The sequence below is a fragment of the Indicator indicator genome, chromosome 14 (genome assembly GCF_027791375.1).
Source record: "Indicator indicator isolate 239-I01 chromosome 14, UM_Iind_1.1, whole genome shotgun sequence".
NCBI classification, from domain to species: domain Eukaryota; kingdom Metazoa; phylum Chordata; class Aves; order Piciformes; family Indicatoridae; genus Indicator; species Indicator indicator.
In genome coordinates this window covers 13,662,002-13,680,693 of record NC_072023.1, presented here as the reverse complement: position 1 = coordinate 13,680,693, position 18,692 = coordinate 13,662,002, and the positions used below count along the sequence as shown (strand labels likewise).

General features: G+C 42.1%; 1 protein-coding gene across 1 annotated transcript in view; it reads left to right on the top strand.

Moving 5' to 3' along the window:
- The window catches only part of TBXAS1 (thromboxane A synthase 1), a 222,765-nt gene that overhangs the window by 50,938 nt on the left and 153,135 nt on the right, over positions 1-18,692 (top strand). The window contains exon 2 of the mRNA XM_054386528.1: positions 1,590-1,683. Coding sequence (XP_054242503.1) covers positions 1,590-1,683 — 94 coding nt within the window. The remainder of the gene's footprint in view (positions 1-1,589; positions 1,684-18,692) is intronic.

The window sequence follows — 18,692 nt, the reverse complement described above, 5'->3', positions numbered from 1 at the left end:
TTCCATTCTACTTTGCTGGTCGTGTGAGATTTAATTCTCTTAATTTTGTGTATTTCATTTCACAACACCATTGTTTCCTTTCCCTCCTACTGGAGAAAAAGGACCATTTTCTGGCGTTTGCTCCTCTTGTCTCTCTCCACTTTGCCCTGACCCAATGCACTGTTTGCCCATTGGGTTGAACTAGAATATTCCTGCCTGCTTCATGTAGGGCATTTCAAATGTGGCATTGGTCCTGAAGAAGAAGTCCAAGTCACAGCAATAGGTTAGTGTAGTCTTCAGAGTAAACAGGACTATATGCTAGTATTCAAGAAAGAATAAGCCCACTGGGGTCTGAGGGGGTACTGCTTCTGCAGTCTCTCTGTTATGTCATTCATGTGACTTGCAGACTTGATAGACTAAAGCAGTTGATACTGCAACTCTTACACTATAGGCAATTCGCAGCTTTTATTTTAGGCTAGATTTAATTTGCTCCCCAGGACCAAACACTTTCATGTACCTAGGGTCCAAAGCTGAAGCACTGTATATTAGTTCTTGACCTCCCCTGGTAGGAGATGAAGGATGGGAACAAAACTTCAAGTTGGGTTTCCTCTCAAGGAAGTGTGGATACATGTGCTTGGGCTGTCCTGGATACAGAACTGTCATGCAGGGAGAGAGCTTTAAAAGTATTTTGTTGGTCTAAGCTAAGGTGTTAATATAGACAGAGCCTCTATTAAAGACCTTTTTCACTGGTCCTCCTGGTGATAGAGTTCAGCATGATAGCATTCAATATTATTGTGTCTTTGACAAGTTGCTACTGTTAGCTCCTGCTCTTTTGGTTTCACTGAAGTCCACTGACTTAAATCCATTGTCTGTATTAAGAAAGGGGGGGGACGGTACAAGGGAAAAAAATACTTTGGGGCTGTTTTTTCTTTCTTTTTTCTTGTATTATCCCTGCCAACACGCCACGGTTTCATCTGAAACAAGGGATGCATGAAGGTTTTCGGTCTGGGTTTTGTTTCCCTGTATTTTTTATATTTGTTTAATTTACTGACTGGCAGCTGTAAAATGACTTAGTCAGCATATCTGGGCCAAATGCTAGGCCTGATTTCAACATACCAACAGTGTCTTGGCTCAGACACAACTGAGACTAGTTTGAATTCTTGTTCTGTCATCTCTATAGGTACTAGTGATAGAAGAAAAAAGAAATAATCACCTGAATAATTGTCTTGCTCCTTTACCAGCAGTGCCACATTAGTCAAACTCCCAAATGCCTGTTTTGCTCTCATGTACAACCTCATGTAGCTTTGGAGAGTCACTTCTGACTTACAAGACCCTACATGGGAAGAGAAGAACCTCTCTATTTCCACTGCTCAATTTACAGACCTGTATTTGAGGCCCTTCGTTCTTTTACCCTCTCTGAAGCACACCACTGTATTGTGTTTTCTTCTGTGACATGAGGAGTTGCAGAGCAGTGTCACTGGCAGTCCTGTTTGGCCAACACAGAAAGCATCTTCTCCCTGTCTGAATCCAGGGAAATCATCCAAACTGATTATATGGTAAATCCTGTCATGCCAAAATGTGGAACTGACTGACTACCTTATTTTTTCCAGGTACTCCATGTCTGCATTCTCCAGACTAAGCAAAGTAGGGATCCGACATCCTCCACCTCTTCCTTTCATTGGAAACCTGCTCTTTTTCCATGAGGTAAGATGTGGTTTTCTTTATATCTATCCAAAGTGATAGGAACAGTGGACAGGAGGTAGGATGAATTGAGTGTAATGCTACACTTCAACAATACCATCTCTTCAAGAATCTCCCTCTGGAAAGAACAAGGAAAACTCAGTGTTTTGAGCGAATTGATAGAAGCAGTTGTGTGCAAAGAGCTCTCATTTCAGGGGGAAATAAACTTGAGGAAAAGAAAATGTGTAAGCTCTTACAGTTAATTATTTGAGCTTTTCCAAAAAAAGTTCATGCCCTCAGTGAAGCAAAGTTAGTTATGTGAATAGAGCAGATTATGTTAACTAGCCCCAACTGGTTTGTTCTGAGTAGATTTGGCTCCTGTGACCTTTCTATTTGTGCTTTTGCTGATTGTGCACATTTATTTTAAAGCCTCTAATGTTGCTTGCTCCTAAGCAGTAACTGGAATTAGGTACCAATGAAATCTTTTGCTCTGTGTCCCAAATACTGGGACTAGGAAGGGGAAGTATTTGGATTCTGCCTCCAGATCTTGTTCCTTATAAATATCTGTAGGATGGAGGTCAAGAGGATGGGGCTAGGCTCTTTTCAGTGGTGGGCAGTGATAGGACAAGAGGCAATGGGTACAAACTAGAGCACAGGAGTGTGTCAGTGTGAGATGATCAGATGTTTTAATCACAAGGAGGTTTCACATATAAGGAAAAACTTCTTTACATTGAGGGTGATGGAGCACTGAAACAGGCTACCCAGAGAGGTTGTGGGCTCTCCTTCTCTGGAGACTTCCAAAAGCTGCTGGGATGTGTTCCTGTGCAATGTGACCTAGGTAAACTTGCTTTAGCAGGGGGAGTTGGACTGGTTATCTCCAGAGGTCCCTTACAACCCTTAACCATTCTGTGATTCAGTGGTTCCCTAATTCTTCTCACCCATACCCTTTCATTAGTCTGTTAATGATGTGTTTTTGTTCCTTGCTCAATTTTACTAATGCTTCTGAGGATCCAAGACCTCTTAATAATGAGAAGCTGCCATTTCTGTGGTTGGAAAACCTCTCTAATGGGTCTCTGTTGCAGTCTAATAACTTTTCATGAAATCTAGACTAATTCCAGCTGCTGCCCAATTCCCTCTTCTAAGTGCATGGTCATCAATCCATGCTAATATTCGAATTAATGACAGTATAGTGCCTATTTACCTTGGTCTTCATGGTGACTGTTCTGCCAACATCTGACTCGTTATTAGATAAAACCCATTTAAATACCAGTTTTACTTGGAGATCTGATTTCATTTAGAAGATAGCACAAATAGTAGACATGATCCACACTCAATTAATTTGAACTGGAATTGACAGAATGACTTTAACTTACAGGGAATGCTGATGGTGTGGAATACAGAATTGTCAGGGTTGGGAGGAATCTCAAAGATCATCCAATTCCAACCTCCCTGCCATGGCCAGTGACACCTCACACTAGATCAGGTTGCTCAGCTCCTCCTCCGGCCTGGTCTTAAAAACCTCCAGGGTTGGAGGACCAGTTCACCCTCACACTTCAGGTTTCAGTTTTGCTGGACAGCATGGAGCTACTCATTCTGTAACCCATTGGTGACAAAATCCAGTTATCATTAGTCATCTGCTAACACTTGCTGTAGGAAAAGGCTCATAGAAATTAAGTTATATTGGTATGTTGTAGATAGACTTGCCAGTACCAGCATACAAGTGGAAAGTTCTTACAAGCTGTTATCTATGATCTGTTAGGCAAACTTATTTGCCAGATTGCATTCACTTAAAACGGGCTAGTGAATAAAAGACAAACGTTCTTTTACTAACTTTTGGGAAAAAATAAATTAACTAAAGGTAGCTGAGATCTTGGAATATCGAGAAATAGTAATTCCAGGCAGGTTTTTGAAACAGAGTCAAATGATGCAAAAATATAAGCCCTACCAGGCTGTATGTCCAACCTTATGACATTTTGTTATCTGTCTACAGTCTTATCACTGGTGGTAAGTAAAGGCAAGGATGGGTCCAGGCTTTTTGTAATTTTTCTTTCTTCCTCATTTATTTTACTGTATTTTATGGATCTGCTCCTGTGGTTGCTTTCTTAGAAATAGGGCCCATAGCAATGTCCTGGTAATATGAGGACTGCTTTTATACTGCAGGCTGTTCTCTAGGAGAGTGTTTTCAGAGACACAAGTGTTCTCACTGTGGTCAATAGAGGACACTTCCCCAGCAAGGTAGAAGCCAAGGCTATTCACCACCTTCCTAGGGACAGTAGTGTTTTACTGAGAGCTGGGGTTACTGTTTTATGGGAACAGCAAAACGTTGATTTGTTCTGCTGCTACATCTGTAATGTTAGAAAGTTCTTGCACTTGCAAGTTTATGCAGCCAGGTCTTTTCAATGAACTGGCTCTTCAGAGAGTCTCCCTTTTAAACAGGCCAGCTCCTTCTTGGTGGCATCAACGTTGTGTGGGCAAACTGCACTAGCCAAGCTCACACAAAATTATCAGACTAGTGGTTTTCAACCCATAAACATTTATTTCAGAGTAATTCATGAATGATGACTAAGAGGAATGAATTGATGTGTGCTGTATGGAACTCTGTATATGTGTAATTTCCACATTTCTAGTGTCAAATTTGGTCTGCAAATCAACACAGGTCAAAGAGCTCTGTATTAAAGTGAGATCTAGAAAAGAGATCAAGCCACTTCAGCATACACAGCCTTTCAGTCCCAAGAGTGTTCTCATCTCATGGTTTCAGTATTTTTTTTTTTTTAATTTCTATAATATGATTGCTAAAAACTTAAGTTAAAAATTAAGGAGAAAGTGTGTCCCTTTTACATAATCAAGTAAATCTAGGACCTGGGGATTTAAGAAAAAACATTAAGGATCAAAAGCTTTCAACACACTTGTGGGAGTTAGTACTATTTTTCATTTTGTAATGACATAAATTCAAGGATTGGAGTGTCTTCTCTCATACTTGAGTGTAAATCAGTTCTACTGAAGTGAATGAAAGTTCTGTCTGCTCCACTGTATATCTGAATAGAGCATCAAGCTTCATCTATTCCCCCCCCCCCCCGCTATTCTTCCGTAAGTGTGCCTGAAAACAAAGGAAAAATGCAAGCAGGATTTGACCAGTACTGCTGGGTTGTGGGGTTTTTAATAAACTTTCAAATATATTTTAAACAAGAAAATGTTTTCTACATGACATTTTTTGGAAAGAGTTACTTCAGAGATTTCTCTGTGTATTTTTTTTTTTTTGGTAGTAAAATAAGAGTTGCTGTTAATAGAGTGTATCCAAGAGGCAGTGCTGAAAGTTAGGGGCCTAAGGGAAATGCAACAGGAAAGGCCTATCTCCATCACAGAGAGGCAGACTTGAAGAGCTGACTTGGGGAAAACAAAGTTATTTTACTGTAAGTCACTCTTTGTCTCTCAAGTGCAATGAAGGGAGATAATCACACCCTGAACCTAAAACATACCCAAGTTAATAGGCTTATCTCAAAAATGAGAAGATAGGAAATCATTGCAGTTCTGCAGCTGGGAAATTAGCTGAGCCCAAGATATTAGATTAAAAATTCTTCCATTGCATGAGAACAATTTGTAGTGGGTAAGTCTGATGTAATAGTAAATATGATTAGGCTGTTAAAAAAAAGCAGCATGCTCAATTTTCCCAATAACTGAGCAGACTTGCGGTACACAGACTACTGTTCTGCCAGAAACTCCTGACTGTTTCCCCACCTCTCTGTGCACTGCATTTTCCCTACCAGCCTGTGGAAAAATGTGAAGCTTGCTTGTGATAGTTGTGTAACAGGAGACACAAGGGTATGCACGGCATGGACTTCACACGTGGACCTGTAAGGGCTTCGGAGCTGCAGGCTGCAGAACTAAACGAAACTCTCCTATTAATTCCCATGCCGATGATTTTATTATGTGACAAACGCTCTGAAAACCGAGAAGGCACACGCGCTGCATTACCCTTCCTCCTGGAGAACCTAATGGCAAACACCTGACCTGTTGCTATGGCTCTGCTGCGCTCCTTTCCCCCTTCCCCATCCCTCTTCTAAAAAGGCAGCTATGCTGTTTTAGAGTGTCATTGGCTGTGACATTTGCATGGCTATAGTTGCCTGGTACTGTACCTGTGTGCACTACTCAGCCTTCTGGTGTCTCTGGTGTTTTGAGGTGGTGGTAGGAATGTGATTGGCTGCCCTTGCTGTGGTCCTTGGTAGGTGAATTATGCAGTTGTGCCTTGCGTACAGTTGAGTGCTGTGCTTTGCTTCCTTATAATGGCATGATCGTGTGTTGCTTTCCTCCTATTACTCCCAGCAAGCTCCAGTGATGCTTTTGACTGTCTGTATGCTTCTGTCCCTGCCTTGCATTTTAATGAAAGACATCACTTTCTTTAGCCCCCTCTCTGCTTGGACAGGATGCTCTTTGTTTACTCTGTTTATTTCTGTCTGGCCTACTTGTAGATCCTGGGCTACCCTGAATGGAAGTGGGGGCTGTGTGGGTGCTTTGTCTTGCTTTCAGTTTGGGATCTGGCTGGGCTGTGTTGTTTTATGGCTAATGGATGGGAGTGGAGAAGGGGAGCAGAGTAGGGAGGAAGCAGAGAGCAAACATGATCTTTTTCCACTACACATCTGCCAAAAACATCCTGTAAGTTAGACCTAAAGAAAAATACAAGGTGGAGTCCTTGCAAGAGTGAAATTAACTCCATATCTAATTTTCAGCCTAGAAAGCAGCATGTCAGTGCTTAGAGAGAGAGAGAAGCTGCAGCATTTACTTTTCTGGAATTTAATGACACAGCGTGTAAACCCAAACAAGTTTGGAGAGATGTAAATGGTGAGGGGAGCAAAGATGGGGGGAAGGAGAGGGGGAGTGGAAGGAAGGGGGAAGGGAAGAAGAAGAAGAAAACCTCTCAGATGGGTTGCAGACATGGATTTAATTACAAGAATAATATGGTTTACACTGAGATTGAAGACCTGCATATGGTTTTGCGTTGCTTCACACAGATAAACAAGAGAGAAACAGGATAGGGAGCATGTGCTTTGCAACTTGATAGCTATCTTTGTGGAACCACAAAGGGCAGCCATGGCATCACCAACCAACCTGTCTTTGCCTCCCTCAGTCAGCTGTGTGCATCCGCTGTGGACTGCTAACGGCCCAGACAGACTTCATGGGGTGTCTTGTGTCTTCTCTTACATCCTGGGAAACTCCCTTTGATCAGGAGGCCTGTGCATGCTTGCATTTCATGTGACATAAATACATGTGGTGCAGATCTAAACCTAGCCATTTCACAGCCTGAAATGTGACAGAAAACCTGGGGTTAGACATGTTTTTGTATGTATAGTCACACATCTATAGACAGTCTCTCTCCCTTTCAAACACATGCATTTTCCTAGTTTCAGCTGATGCTCTGTGCTACCTTCTTTGATCAGATGTTTGCATTGTCAGATACCCTGACAAAGTCAGTGCAGCATCTCTTTATGGGAAGCTAATGTAGGAAATCAAGACATTGCAATTAACTGTCTCCAACCTGACTAAATACTATTTTTGCACCCTTTTGCAAGAGCTGAACCTCTGGTTTCTCAGAAAAGCAGCTAGTGAAGCTGTGCTGTGGCTCCTCTCTGAGCTTGTGAGGTCTCAGCAGGGTAAGCATGCCTGTGGGGGAGCAGTGAGTATGACTTTTCTAGAGGCATGAAGGTGGTAGTGGTCATGGCAGATGCTTTTGCTGTTTTGGACTATACTGTTTTTCCTTTGAGGGAAGAAGCAAATCCCTTTTGTATTCCAAGGAGTGATGTGTTGACTGTGTGGCTTCTGCCTAGAGCAGCTCCCACATATGTTTGCTGTAAAAGGGTGGGTAAATGTTTCCTTGTAGACCTCACCAGCTGCCCTTAGAAGGAGTCCCTCTCCAGCCTTCTTACAGGTCTGCTTCAGGTACTGGAAGGCTGCTCTTAGGTCCCCTCAGAACCTTCTCTTCCCCAGGCTGAACAACCCTGGCTCCCTCAGCCTGTCTTTGTAGAATAGATATTCCATCTCCTTGTTCATTTTTATGGCCCACCTCTGGACCTGCTCCATCAGGCCCATGTCCTTCTTATGTTGAGGGGACGAGACCTGGATGCAGTACTCCAGGTGAGGTCTTACCAGAGCAGAGTGGAGTGGCAGAATCATCTCTCAATCTGCTGGTCATGCAGCTTTTGATGCAGCCCAGGATGTGATTGGCCTTTTGCACTGCAAGCACACACTATTGGCTCATGTCCAGCTTCTTATCCATCAGCACAACCAAGTCCTTTTCCACAGGGCTGCTTTCTATAACCTCATCCCCCAGCCTGTACTGATAATGAGGACTGTTCTGGCCCAGGTGCAGGAACCTGCACTTGGTCTTGTTAAACTTCATGAGGTTCGCCTGGACCCACCTCTCCAGCTTGTCCAGGTCCTTCTGGATGACATCCCATCCCTCTGGCATATCTACAGCCCCACTAAGCTTGGTATCATCTGCAAGCTTGCTGATGGTGCACTTGATCCTGCTGTCTATATCACTAATAAAAATATTAAACAGTACAGGTCCCAGTACAGACCCCATGAAGGACACCACTTGTCACTGATCTCCATCTGAGACTGATCAAGCTCCTGGCTTCCCCAGGCACCCAATGTGATTTTGTGCAAGTCTGACTGGGGTAAAGCTTTGTTATCTTCAGGGTAAGAAAATCTTTCTTTTGCTTCTCCTTGGTCTTCTTTTTACCGAGCAGCAAGATGGCATAGGTGCTGTTCTGGAATAGGTCTTCTTTTTCATCAGATTATGATGAAACACTCTGAGTAACTTCTGTGGGGACTTTCTCTGGTACATTTGGAGCAGTAGATAGCACTGCTGTCTTTAATGGCAGGGTCACAAAGCAAGTGGTTCTGTGAATTAATGGTAGGGCTGAGCTCTGGTCTATAACTGAAGGTGTCGGAATAAGGTGGGTCCCCAAGAGAGTAGCTCTGAAGGACACTTCTCAGCTGTTCTATTCCATCCTTGACCAAAACTACTGCTCTTCAATGGTTTTTTGGTGGTAAATGACAAATAACTATCCAAGATCCCTCAGAACAGAAGTCTGCATCATTAAAATGATGGCTGAAGAGAGTGGTGGAGGGGAAATTTGCCATGTGTTGTATCTTTTGGAGAATATATTTGCATGTTCATCACATAACCCTCTGGAATTTGCTACATAGCCTACTCTTTAAGCAGCATGTACTGCTAAATTAAAGCCATCTCTGGTATGACCTGTAGCAACAATGAACACAAAACAGTTATGCTACACAGTAGTTGGGTTAACAGTATGAAGAAAAACTATAGTTGCAATGCAGTGCGATCCTTTAAATTAGAATTTATCTTGGAGTCCAGAATACCTGTGGTTATGCACAAGAAGTAGGATTCCTAAAAGAAGTAGGGACCTTCATCTTGAAGAGCAGTACAGTAGTGATATGATTGAGTAGTTGGTGTTGTAAGCTTTATGGGCTTCTACACATGAGCTTATAAAAGCAGGAATGTTTCTTAGATGAAATTGTCTTCTGTTCAGGTTTGGCTATAGTTGCATCAGTGTGGCACAGCCCTGGATAAAGTGGGCTTGGACTAATTAAAATCTTCTAGTCCTTGAAGAAAGCAATCAGCTCCAGGCTGCAGTGAATGACAGCAATCTGTTGTTTTAAACAAAACCGTAACTTGCTCAGCTTACCTGTAAATCTGGAGTCATAGGCTGTTCCACTTCTTATTTTGATGTGGAGAAATCCATATTCAGAAAACCAGTTCTTCTGTGTCAGTGGGATCAGTACGTATAACAATGACCAGGTATCAGTTGTAATGCTAAAATTATAGCAGACTCAGGTTGGTTCTTGAGAACAGTTGTTATCCATGAGCCAACAAATTTAGCTGAGTCTTAACTTCATTAGCAGTGTCTAAATGCATTAGCCATATGCTCCTCAGCATATGGGTAAATACATAACAATTTATTTTCATTAGGGTTTTCTTACAAGTGCTGCTAAACCAAGCTTCACTAGAAATGTTTACAGCATGACATGTCTTTTCAAATGAGGAACTGGCCTTCTCTACAGCAAGTCATCCTGAAAGGGTGGCCGGCAAGGTACTTCACCTGCCTTTTCTAGAAGTAGGAAGGTACAATTCCTGTGGATCTGATCCACTGCAGCTAGCTGGGCTCAATTTTTGTGAGACTTTTTGTATTAAAATGAGTAATAGAAGGGTTTGGAGAACTGCTACTTCAAATATGTGCCATTAATTCCCTGGTAGTCATTGTGTTCTGTCTTCTGGCTGCCTGCGGTGCACCTTGGATGGCATCACCTCCTTTGTCTGGATATAAGACTCATGACCCTTTGGGTTCTACCCTTTTCCTCCTCTTCCCAGGCAGGAGATAAAACACAGCTTTTCCTATGAAGGTCTGAGTAAGCAACTGGCTTGTAGTCATGGCCCATAGTCAAAGGGGGGCAGTGCTGGGAAGGTCAGGGTGCGTTTGTAGGATGGGCACTGGGGCAGGGCTGTGAGGACTTCAGTAGCTGTGGACATGGGACAGATGCAAAACAGCCATTTTGTGCTCAGCCTTCTTTTAGACTGGGCTTCGTGGAGTGCTCTTTTTTTGGTTAAATATTTATACAATTTGATACAGAAAGGCAAGTTGCCTAGACAGGCATGGAAGTGTAAGAAGGGACCAATCTTGTCAGAGAGGTAGAAAGATCAAAAGTTAATCTAATTCTCCACATCCTCAGAGGACATGCTGAGGCATATGTCTAAGTACAGACAATAATGTGAAATCAGAATCAACCAGAGTTAGATTCTAATCAGATTTGTCTGTGAACTGACTGGTTTGTTTGTTTTGCTTTTTGTTTAGTTTGTTTGTTTTTAAAACCCCATGTATTTCAAATTGCTGGGTTTACTTTCTGTCTTCACATGCAATACAGTGAAATGGATGATTACAGTTTTGGGTTGTCCTTGTACTTTTTAACTTTTGATTTTGTTTCTTTGTTATTAACCTTTTTTTCCTGCTTCCATTTTTGAAAGTTTTAAATATTCCATGAATTTTAGATTATTTCTATTAAGGCAGAGGGATAAGTGAAATGTTCTTTGGACAGGTGAACTGGTGCAATTTGAAATATTCAGGTAGTAAAACCAACCCACTCCCTGAACATCAGTGACTTTTATTTCACTCTGTGACAAGAAAGAGAAAAAATAAATTAAAAGCCTTATATATGTTTAAAAGCACTTCCAAATACATACTTTCATAATAAATTATGTAGAAGCCCCATTAAAATAATTGCAAATGAGCCTTCATTATCTTATGAACTTCCTCAGTTTCCATGCATTGTATCTGATTGTCTTTTCTCAGTCCTGGGCATTAGGCAAAACTGTTACCTTTTCATAAACAGCATGATGCCAGAGGTGATTTAGGTAGGAGTAGTGAAAGCTGGGCTACATGAGCCATAAGAAGTCACATGTGATGATGAGTGAAAAAGTTTAAGTATTCTCTGGGAAGCTGAGTGGAACTTTAAACATGGTGATTATGTTCCACTCAAGAAAAGGGAAAAAGACCCGTGACAATATCAGAGTTTGGAGGCAAGTGTTCCTTTGGACACACAGGAAAAGGGGGTGGGGGAACCCTAAAATCTTCATTGATTAACATCTATTTGCTTTTATATCTATACATTGAGAGGGAAGAGCAAGCCCTGGGTAGGATAAGGCACCTTGTAGCTTTAGATGATAGCTTGGGGAAGAAGTACAATGAGGTATGAACAAGAAATGGGTGACTGATGCATGATTTTTTGCAAAGGGATGAACAGATCTACCTTGATCAGTTAATATGCTGCAACATAAAATGTGTTGTGAAAGGCAGTTGGAAGAAAGGTGGTGTTTGAGTAATCCTTCTTTGTGTTTCACATCTGAGGACAGTCTTGGACAGGAGCACCTAGCAACCAAGGTGAGGTGCAAAAGGTACTTGAACACACACAAGGGGGAAATGGGAAAACTTTGAGGAAAAAACTAGCTGGTGACTTTATACCAGGGATCTCTGTTTTAATAAAGAGTCTCATATAATTCATGACAGATAGAATTAGAGTCCATGCAAGTGTCTTGTAGTTATATTTGTGTTTATATTTTTCACTACCTTCCCTCCCCTGCCCCCCCCAATGCCCCAGGGAGCCATCTTGAAGACCTCATAAACACAAGATTTCATTTTCTAATGCTATTTCATTTCCTGGATAGAGGACCTGCCACAAGAAGACCAGACCTCAAATTATAATAGCCCTATAAATAACTCCCTAAGGCAAAAGGAAAAAAGAAAACCTTTGAAAGATAACCACAAATGCAAAAATGGAGGTGTTTGGGTTCTTGCAGAAGCAGGCTAGGCAGCCCTAGTTAGGACATCATTAACTTAGTGTAAAGTGGGGGTTTCCTGTTAATCTCTGTGTGCTGCTTACTTACAAGCCTGTATCTCAAAAGTCCTCAGAGGTCTTTTAGTTGAATTTAATTTTCTACAGTGTTTTGGTACCTTTTGGCCTGTCTTCAGAGCCTGCTAGAAAATGAAGATTCTGGGTGAAATCGAAAACAACAAATTGACTAAAACAAGTACAGTCACAAATTGGGTAAAAATAGTCTGAAAATGCAACTTTTTCTTCTTTCTGGGTGAAGTCGTATTATTTCAGCAGACCCAGACTGTCTGCCTGCTTTCCACTGGAAATCTGTGTAGAATTGGCACATTGACTAGAATAAAAACATTCCCAAGGAATCGGCATGTTCTGTCAAAACATTTGAACAGCTCCTGTCTCCCAGAGCACAGCACTGCTGCGGAGCCGGCAAACGGAGCTCTGCAACACGCACTGATGGCTTCTCCTCCAATCTCCCCTCTTGAGTCTGCCTTTTCATATAATTAAGGGCAAAGTGCTTCAGGTTAAATTATGTCAAGCTGTGGTGGGAGTAGAGGAGGAGACTTGTGAGAGCCTTTTGCACCATAGTGTGACCTGTGTAAGGACTGTCCTTTCTCAGTTACCGCTAAGTCTGTGTTGGACACGTGAGGAAAAGTCAGGAAGGTGAGGCTGTAGGACCCTGGTATCTTCCTGTTAGCAGCCTGGGCCAGTGTACAGGCCAGGGACAGCTGGGCTGGCAAAGCCGAGCTTCAGGAGAAGTCCTGTTGGGCTGGAACAGAATTCCCCCTTGACAGATGTCTTTGTGTCATGCCTTTCATTGCTGCATGGCTCTGCTACATGTGAGCTCAACCTCCGGCGGCAAAGTTCAGTATGAAGGAGTTATGATGATTTTTTTTTTCTTTTTATGACTTGATTAATTAAACAAAAAAAAAAAAAAAAGGAAAGAAAATTGTAGTCTTCGGCCAGAAGTACACAGCAGTTACAAAATGTAACTAAGCAAAGTGTGATTAGCCTCAACCTTTGCAGCGGGACACTGATTACTATTTTTCCTAAGTAGTGTCTTATTCCTTTAGCACTGAAATGGGGTCTCGCTGGTGAGCTCTGCTCAGTATGAATGACAGTGGTAAAATCAGGCCTGCAGCCAATTTACTGGAGGTGCCGTCTGTCTGTTATTCAGACCAATTGCTTAGGAATGTAATTGTATCACTCTTGTTACCAAAATTGATATCCCCTGACTGACCGCAGCTATATGAGTTTTTATTTTTGCAGAATTTCTGGGCTGTTGTATGATAAGGCACTGTGGTGGACAGCATGCAGTCAGTGGTTTGAAGCAATGAGGTTTTTGTTCGTATTTGAAATAATAATGTGTATTAAGCAATACTTTACTAGCAGATGGTGTCCTTTAAGGCTGCACATGTGACAGTAGCCTGTTATTGAATGAGTACCATACCTACTTGTCTGAGTCCCATCCAGCAAAAAAAAATCCTTTATAAAATAACATAAACATAAACAAGATGAGAAGACAAGCAACCGTAGATATTTGCTTATCTTACACGCTGTGGCAGGTGCCCACATAGCAATTCAGAGCCATTTTGATAAAGTGGCATCATTGATAAACGTGATGGAAGAGAATGACTCCATACCATGCAGAGCAAAGAAGGCAGAGGTGGTTTATAACCAGCCCTAGCTCTCCTTAGGTTAGTGGCAGTCAACAATCTTACAAGGGATGGGTTGTGAATGTGCATTCCTAACTCTATTGCTTATCCTCCAGGCTCAGAGGGCCAGATGTGTTGCACAGGCAACATACTTAATCTGTGAATGATCATTCCTGATGGATCCCCTCCAGACAGTCCAAACATAACATTATTGGACCCTGGCCTACTTGATGTGAGAAGACAAGACCACCCAATCTGGTGCCTTTAGGGAAGGGAGAAGGTGAAATTACTGTGATTACTATGATTAATAATTTCACAATTTATGTAAGCAGTTTATACTCCTTGGCCAAAATGCTTACTGGTGTCTAACCCAAGGCAGCTAAATCCACATTGTAGCACCAAAAGCACAACCATATGATTCTCACAGGAGTTAACAAGTGTTACTTTCAGACGTTGCTGCAACTCCTTTTATTTAGTTACGCAAAGTCTAGCGTGCTGTACTGGTAAGTTTTGGCCATGGTGACAATATAGGGTCACCTCTGGGACTGAGGCAAAGGCATTTGACCACAGTATGGACATATGTGAGGGGGAAACCTGTTAAAATCCTTCTATGGACAGTTACGGCAATTATATGTCAAAAAGCTTTGAGACCTTGCACAATGTTGAGCCCATTTCTTCTTAGGAGAGTTAACAGACTGAAATAACAGTGCCAGAATTGAAGCCTCTTAATATATTATATCAGTGTCATGCAAGATCTGAGACTTAGTTTTGTGCAGACCTTACTGCTGCCCTAACACAGGAGCACTCACTTGATTTGCTAAAAGCTTGTCACCTGCAGAGGTAGACCTGGAAAAAAGGAATTGTTCCTGCAGTTTTATGAGCAAGGAAAACAAGGGCTGTGGCTAAACCAGTTTTATTTTACCACCTGTCGAGACCAATAGCCAAGTGTCCAATGTCTTCCCTGAGCACAGGAGCAGACAGTGATTGACTCCTCCAAGCTTGTGCAAAAGGAGGTGGTGGCAAGGCTGTGGTCTGCATTTGCATCCAATGGGTGCTGGCACAGCACCACAATTGCTGCCACCTTCCCAGAGCCTTGTCTTGTTGCAGGAGAAGTTTATATTATGTAGAGGAGGATAATGTCTCAAAACAACCGTGTTGGAATAAATAATTATCTGAAGTCAAGAGTTCAGACACAACTTGCTTCTGTAGTCAGTCTGGTAATTTTTGTTTGGCTTAGGAAAAATAGGAATAAGTGTTAAATTAATGCTTAAAAGATTGCCTCTCTTCAGAGAAATTTGTTATCTTTTCTCTCATTTTCAACAAGGAAAACTTGCTTTTGCAGCAGAGATTTTGACATTAAGCGTCTTGATAGAATAATAGGCGTGAGATGGATTGCAATCTATTGCCTCAAGACTTTGCCAATCATGAACTAAAATCAGTTAATGCATTGAGCTAAATCTCGCTGTGTTGTGCACTGTGCTAGCAGTATTAAAAAAAATCAATCCAGAAAATATATTGATTATATTATCTCCATAGCAACAAACAATAATGGGATAACGTTAGCTTAATGATTGTGCTTTGTGCAAACCTTTCAGAATAATTACTGCATTGTGGTCTTTTCACGATATGCTTCTTCCTTGACTGCAGTCACCATCAGCACTGCGTCAAGAGATGCTGTTTTTGTGTGCATGTATATATATTCATGGGTAATTTTGCTCTGGGTGAAACAATTTAGCAGACTATTTTGGGATCCATTTTTAAATGGTCAAGACCACAAACTGGCAATTGTTTTCTTTGTGGCTTGCTTTCTCCCACCTCCTCTGACAACTGGCTGTGGTAAAAAGAGGCTGTTAACATTCCTTCTCCTGCATCTTTCTTTACAAGGCACAAAGGTTTTGGCATGTGACAAAACTAAATGTCCAGCTTCTGTGTTAAGGATTTGCAGGAGAGGGGAGCTCAGCTCTAAAGACAGAGCTTCAAAGCTGTTTATTTAATTGAATTTCATCTATCATTCTCTAGAAATGAACTGTTCCACAGGAGCTGAGATATTTGCCTATATTTTGAAGGACCTGATTCTCTCGTGCATTCTGCATTGTCCTATAAATAACCTGAGGCTGTTATGAATAAATATATATATATATATTCTTACATATAAGCAGGGAGGTGTGTATATAACACTTTTAGCTTCAAATTTTACCAGGGGAAGAGATTTATACACTCTTCGTCTGGGTCTTGATTTTATTTTTAATTCTAGACCAACCCTGTAATTTTAATCTTGAATTTAAAGGAGTTGTTGCCCCAAATCTATAATAGAGAGACCAAGTTTTTAGAGTTGTTAAAACCTCTTCACTTAATCCCTGAAGTTTAAGCAGCCTCTAAACTGTCCTACCTCTGCGGAAGTCCTTGGGGACCTGGCAGTGAATGGCGAGTCCACTCACCAGTATTTTCTGATGTACTATGTGTGCAAGGGCTGGGTTTAGAGATCAGCCAAACAGAGCAGGCTCCTGCCAGACCTTGCACCGGCAGGAGATTCTCCATGGCTTTTATAGGTTGCCTTATACTCTCCCCAGTGCAATGGATGGATGCCCCTTTACTTCCTGGGATGGATGAGTGGATGCCACATTCTCCAATGGTCACTCCTCCAGCCCTTTTCCTATGGAACGAAGACTGATGTCAAACATGTTAAACTTCTTAACAGCACATCATATTGCTTTTATTCTTATTTCTGGACAGACTGTGTTCTTCAAATGGCCCATAAATGTAATTTCTTACTGTTTAGGAGACAGGGGTGCCTTTTTGTTGAGAAATACCCCTGCTTTGTTACTATTGTTTACTGTATGTGATCATCTAGGAACTAAGAATGTGCAAACCCTCAACTCTGTAGGTAGTAGCACTTTGGTACCTTGTACATGAGAAGTGCAATACAGTGAGAGTGCTGACTGTTTTCCATTTGAGATGATGTCTTCATAAGGAGCTTGTTTATGCTGTTATCCCCTGCTGCTGTTTTCCTCTGCAATCCCTCCAGGTTGTTGCTTTATGGGGAGGGTGTGTTGAAAGAGTTGTTTTCTGTCCCAGGCAGTACTTACTTTCTGCCAGTGGCTCAGTCCCCTGGGAATGTAGCTAGTTCACAGAGAGAGGGAGAAGCAGTGGTTGCTCTCAACTTTGTGCCTTGTGCCAAAGCATCTAGTTCTGTATAGCTGTTGTACTGAGGGTGCCAAGCCCTTCTCTCCATTTTTGGGTGCAGATGAATGCAGTTGTGAAAGGGAGACTAAATAATCTTTAATTTAAAACAAACAAACCGAAAAGCCCAGATGGATTGACAAGGTGCCTTCTCTGATGTGCCTGCAGAATCCACCCGTGTGATGATCTAGAAACAGAAATGAATGGCTGATATGAGCCAGTTCATTCCCTGCTTTGAAAACCAAGCTCTTCTGTCTATAAAATTGTCACAGTTGAATCTGTGTCTGTGCCTCTGCTTGGCAACTCCTGTGCCCACTCTAGGAGTTGGCCAGTGGCGTTGCTGATCCCTAAAAGTGTCTCAAATTCTCATTCCTCTGCAGCCTCCTGTTTGGTTTCTTTGTGCTATCTCAGCTCCTACTGTTCTCTGCAATCTTCTCTCCATCCTACATAGGAGCTGACACTGCATGTTTCTCTCTTGTGTCTTCCTAATCCCTCATTCTAGGGAGGCCTGATACGTCTTTCTAGATTATCTGTTTTCCATGCTTGGATCCTGTTAGCTACCACATGGGTGGCTTGGGTCTTAAACAATGTTTGGCTCCAGGACAGATCATGAAGAGTAACTTACCTTATGAAAACAAGGAGATTTTGTGGGAATTATTATTTTAAGGTGGCAAGTTAACTGTCTGGTGTGATGTGGCTGCTGGGGCTCCAGTTCCCAAAGGGATAAAACTATTCTCTTCTACATAGGATTTTACAAGACATTTTTGTCCACAGTGGTTTAGGGCAGGTCTGTCCTGCCTGGTAGGCTGTCAGTCTGGGAGCAGGGCAGCACACTGAGTGTTTGTTCACATGGCTAGGGTGAAGATGCTTGTAGCTCAGCAGCCCACGTGCCCCCTCATGCCCTGCTGAATGTATGGGCTCACCTCAAGGCTTGTGCGTGACTTGTGTGCCCTTAACATTGTGGCAACATTGTGGCTTTTACAGAGGTGGCATGTGATAGATGGTAGTAAAGAGGGACCTGTCATGCCTATGCCTGGCCTGTCCATGCTACAGATAGCAGCATGCTCTGTTCTGCATCAGAGGCCAGTACAATCTGTGGGGGCATTTTTCTCCTTTCATGCTTGAAAGCCTGCATCCATACAAGGTGGAAATTAGACAAGAGGAAGCTGGGCTTGTCTAGCTATGTTAAAATACAGAAATAGTCCTAGTGTCTTTTAGTAATACATTAAGTGACATGACAAATGTCTGTCACATGTAATGCTCTTTCCAGGTTTCTTCTCTTGATGGAGTGCTGTGTGCAGCCTAGTGCTTTGATTTGGGCACTATTTTGTGTCTTAGTGTCATCATGATAAAAATTTTGGAGCTGAACACAGATGAAGTTTGTGATAATCTTTAGTTGCTTCAGGTGTATGATTCATAGTTTGAAACTTGGTGGTCACAAATAATTAAGTGACCTTGATTTCATGATCAATTCATAAACAATCATAGAGACCCCTAGCACTATACAAGGGAAATGTCTCTGAGGAGGCCACGATATTATCACCCACAGAATCACAGAATTGCCATGACCGAGTAATGTTGCTTCCTAAAGCTAAGGTTTTCCTGAAACCCAGCTGTCTAAATAGTATCCACTTAGACACTAGTGAGTTACAGCAGCTCTGGTGAGACCCCACCTGGAGTACTGTGTCCAGTTCTGGAGCCCCTACTATAAGAGGGATATGGACATGCTGGAAGGTGTCCAGAGAAGGGCCATGAGGATGATCAGAGGGCTGGAGCACCTCTCCTATGAGGACAGAC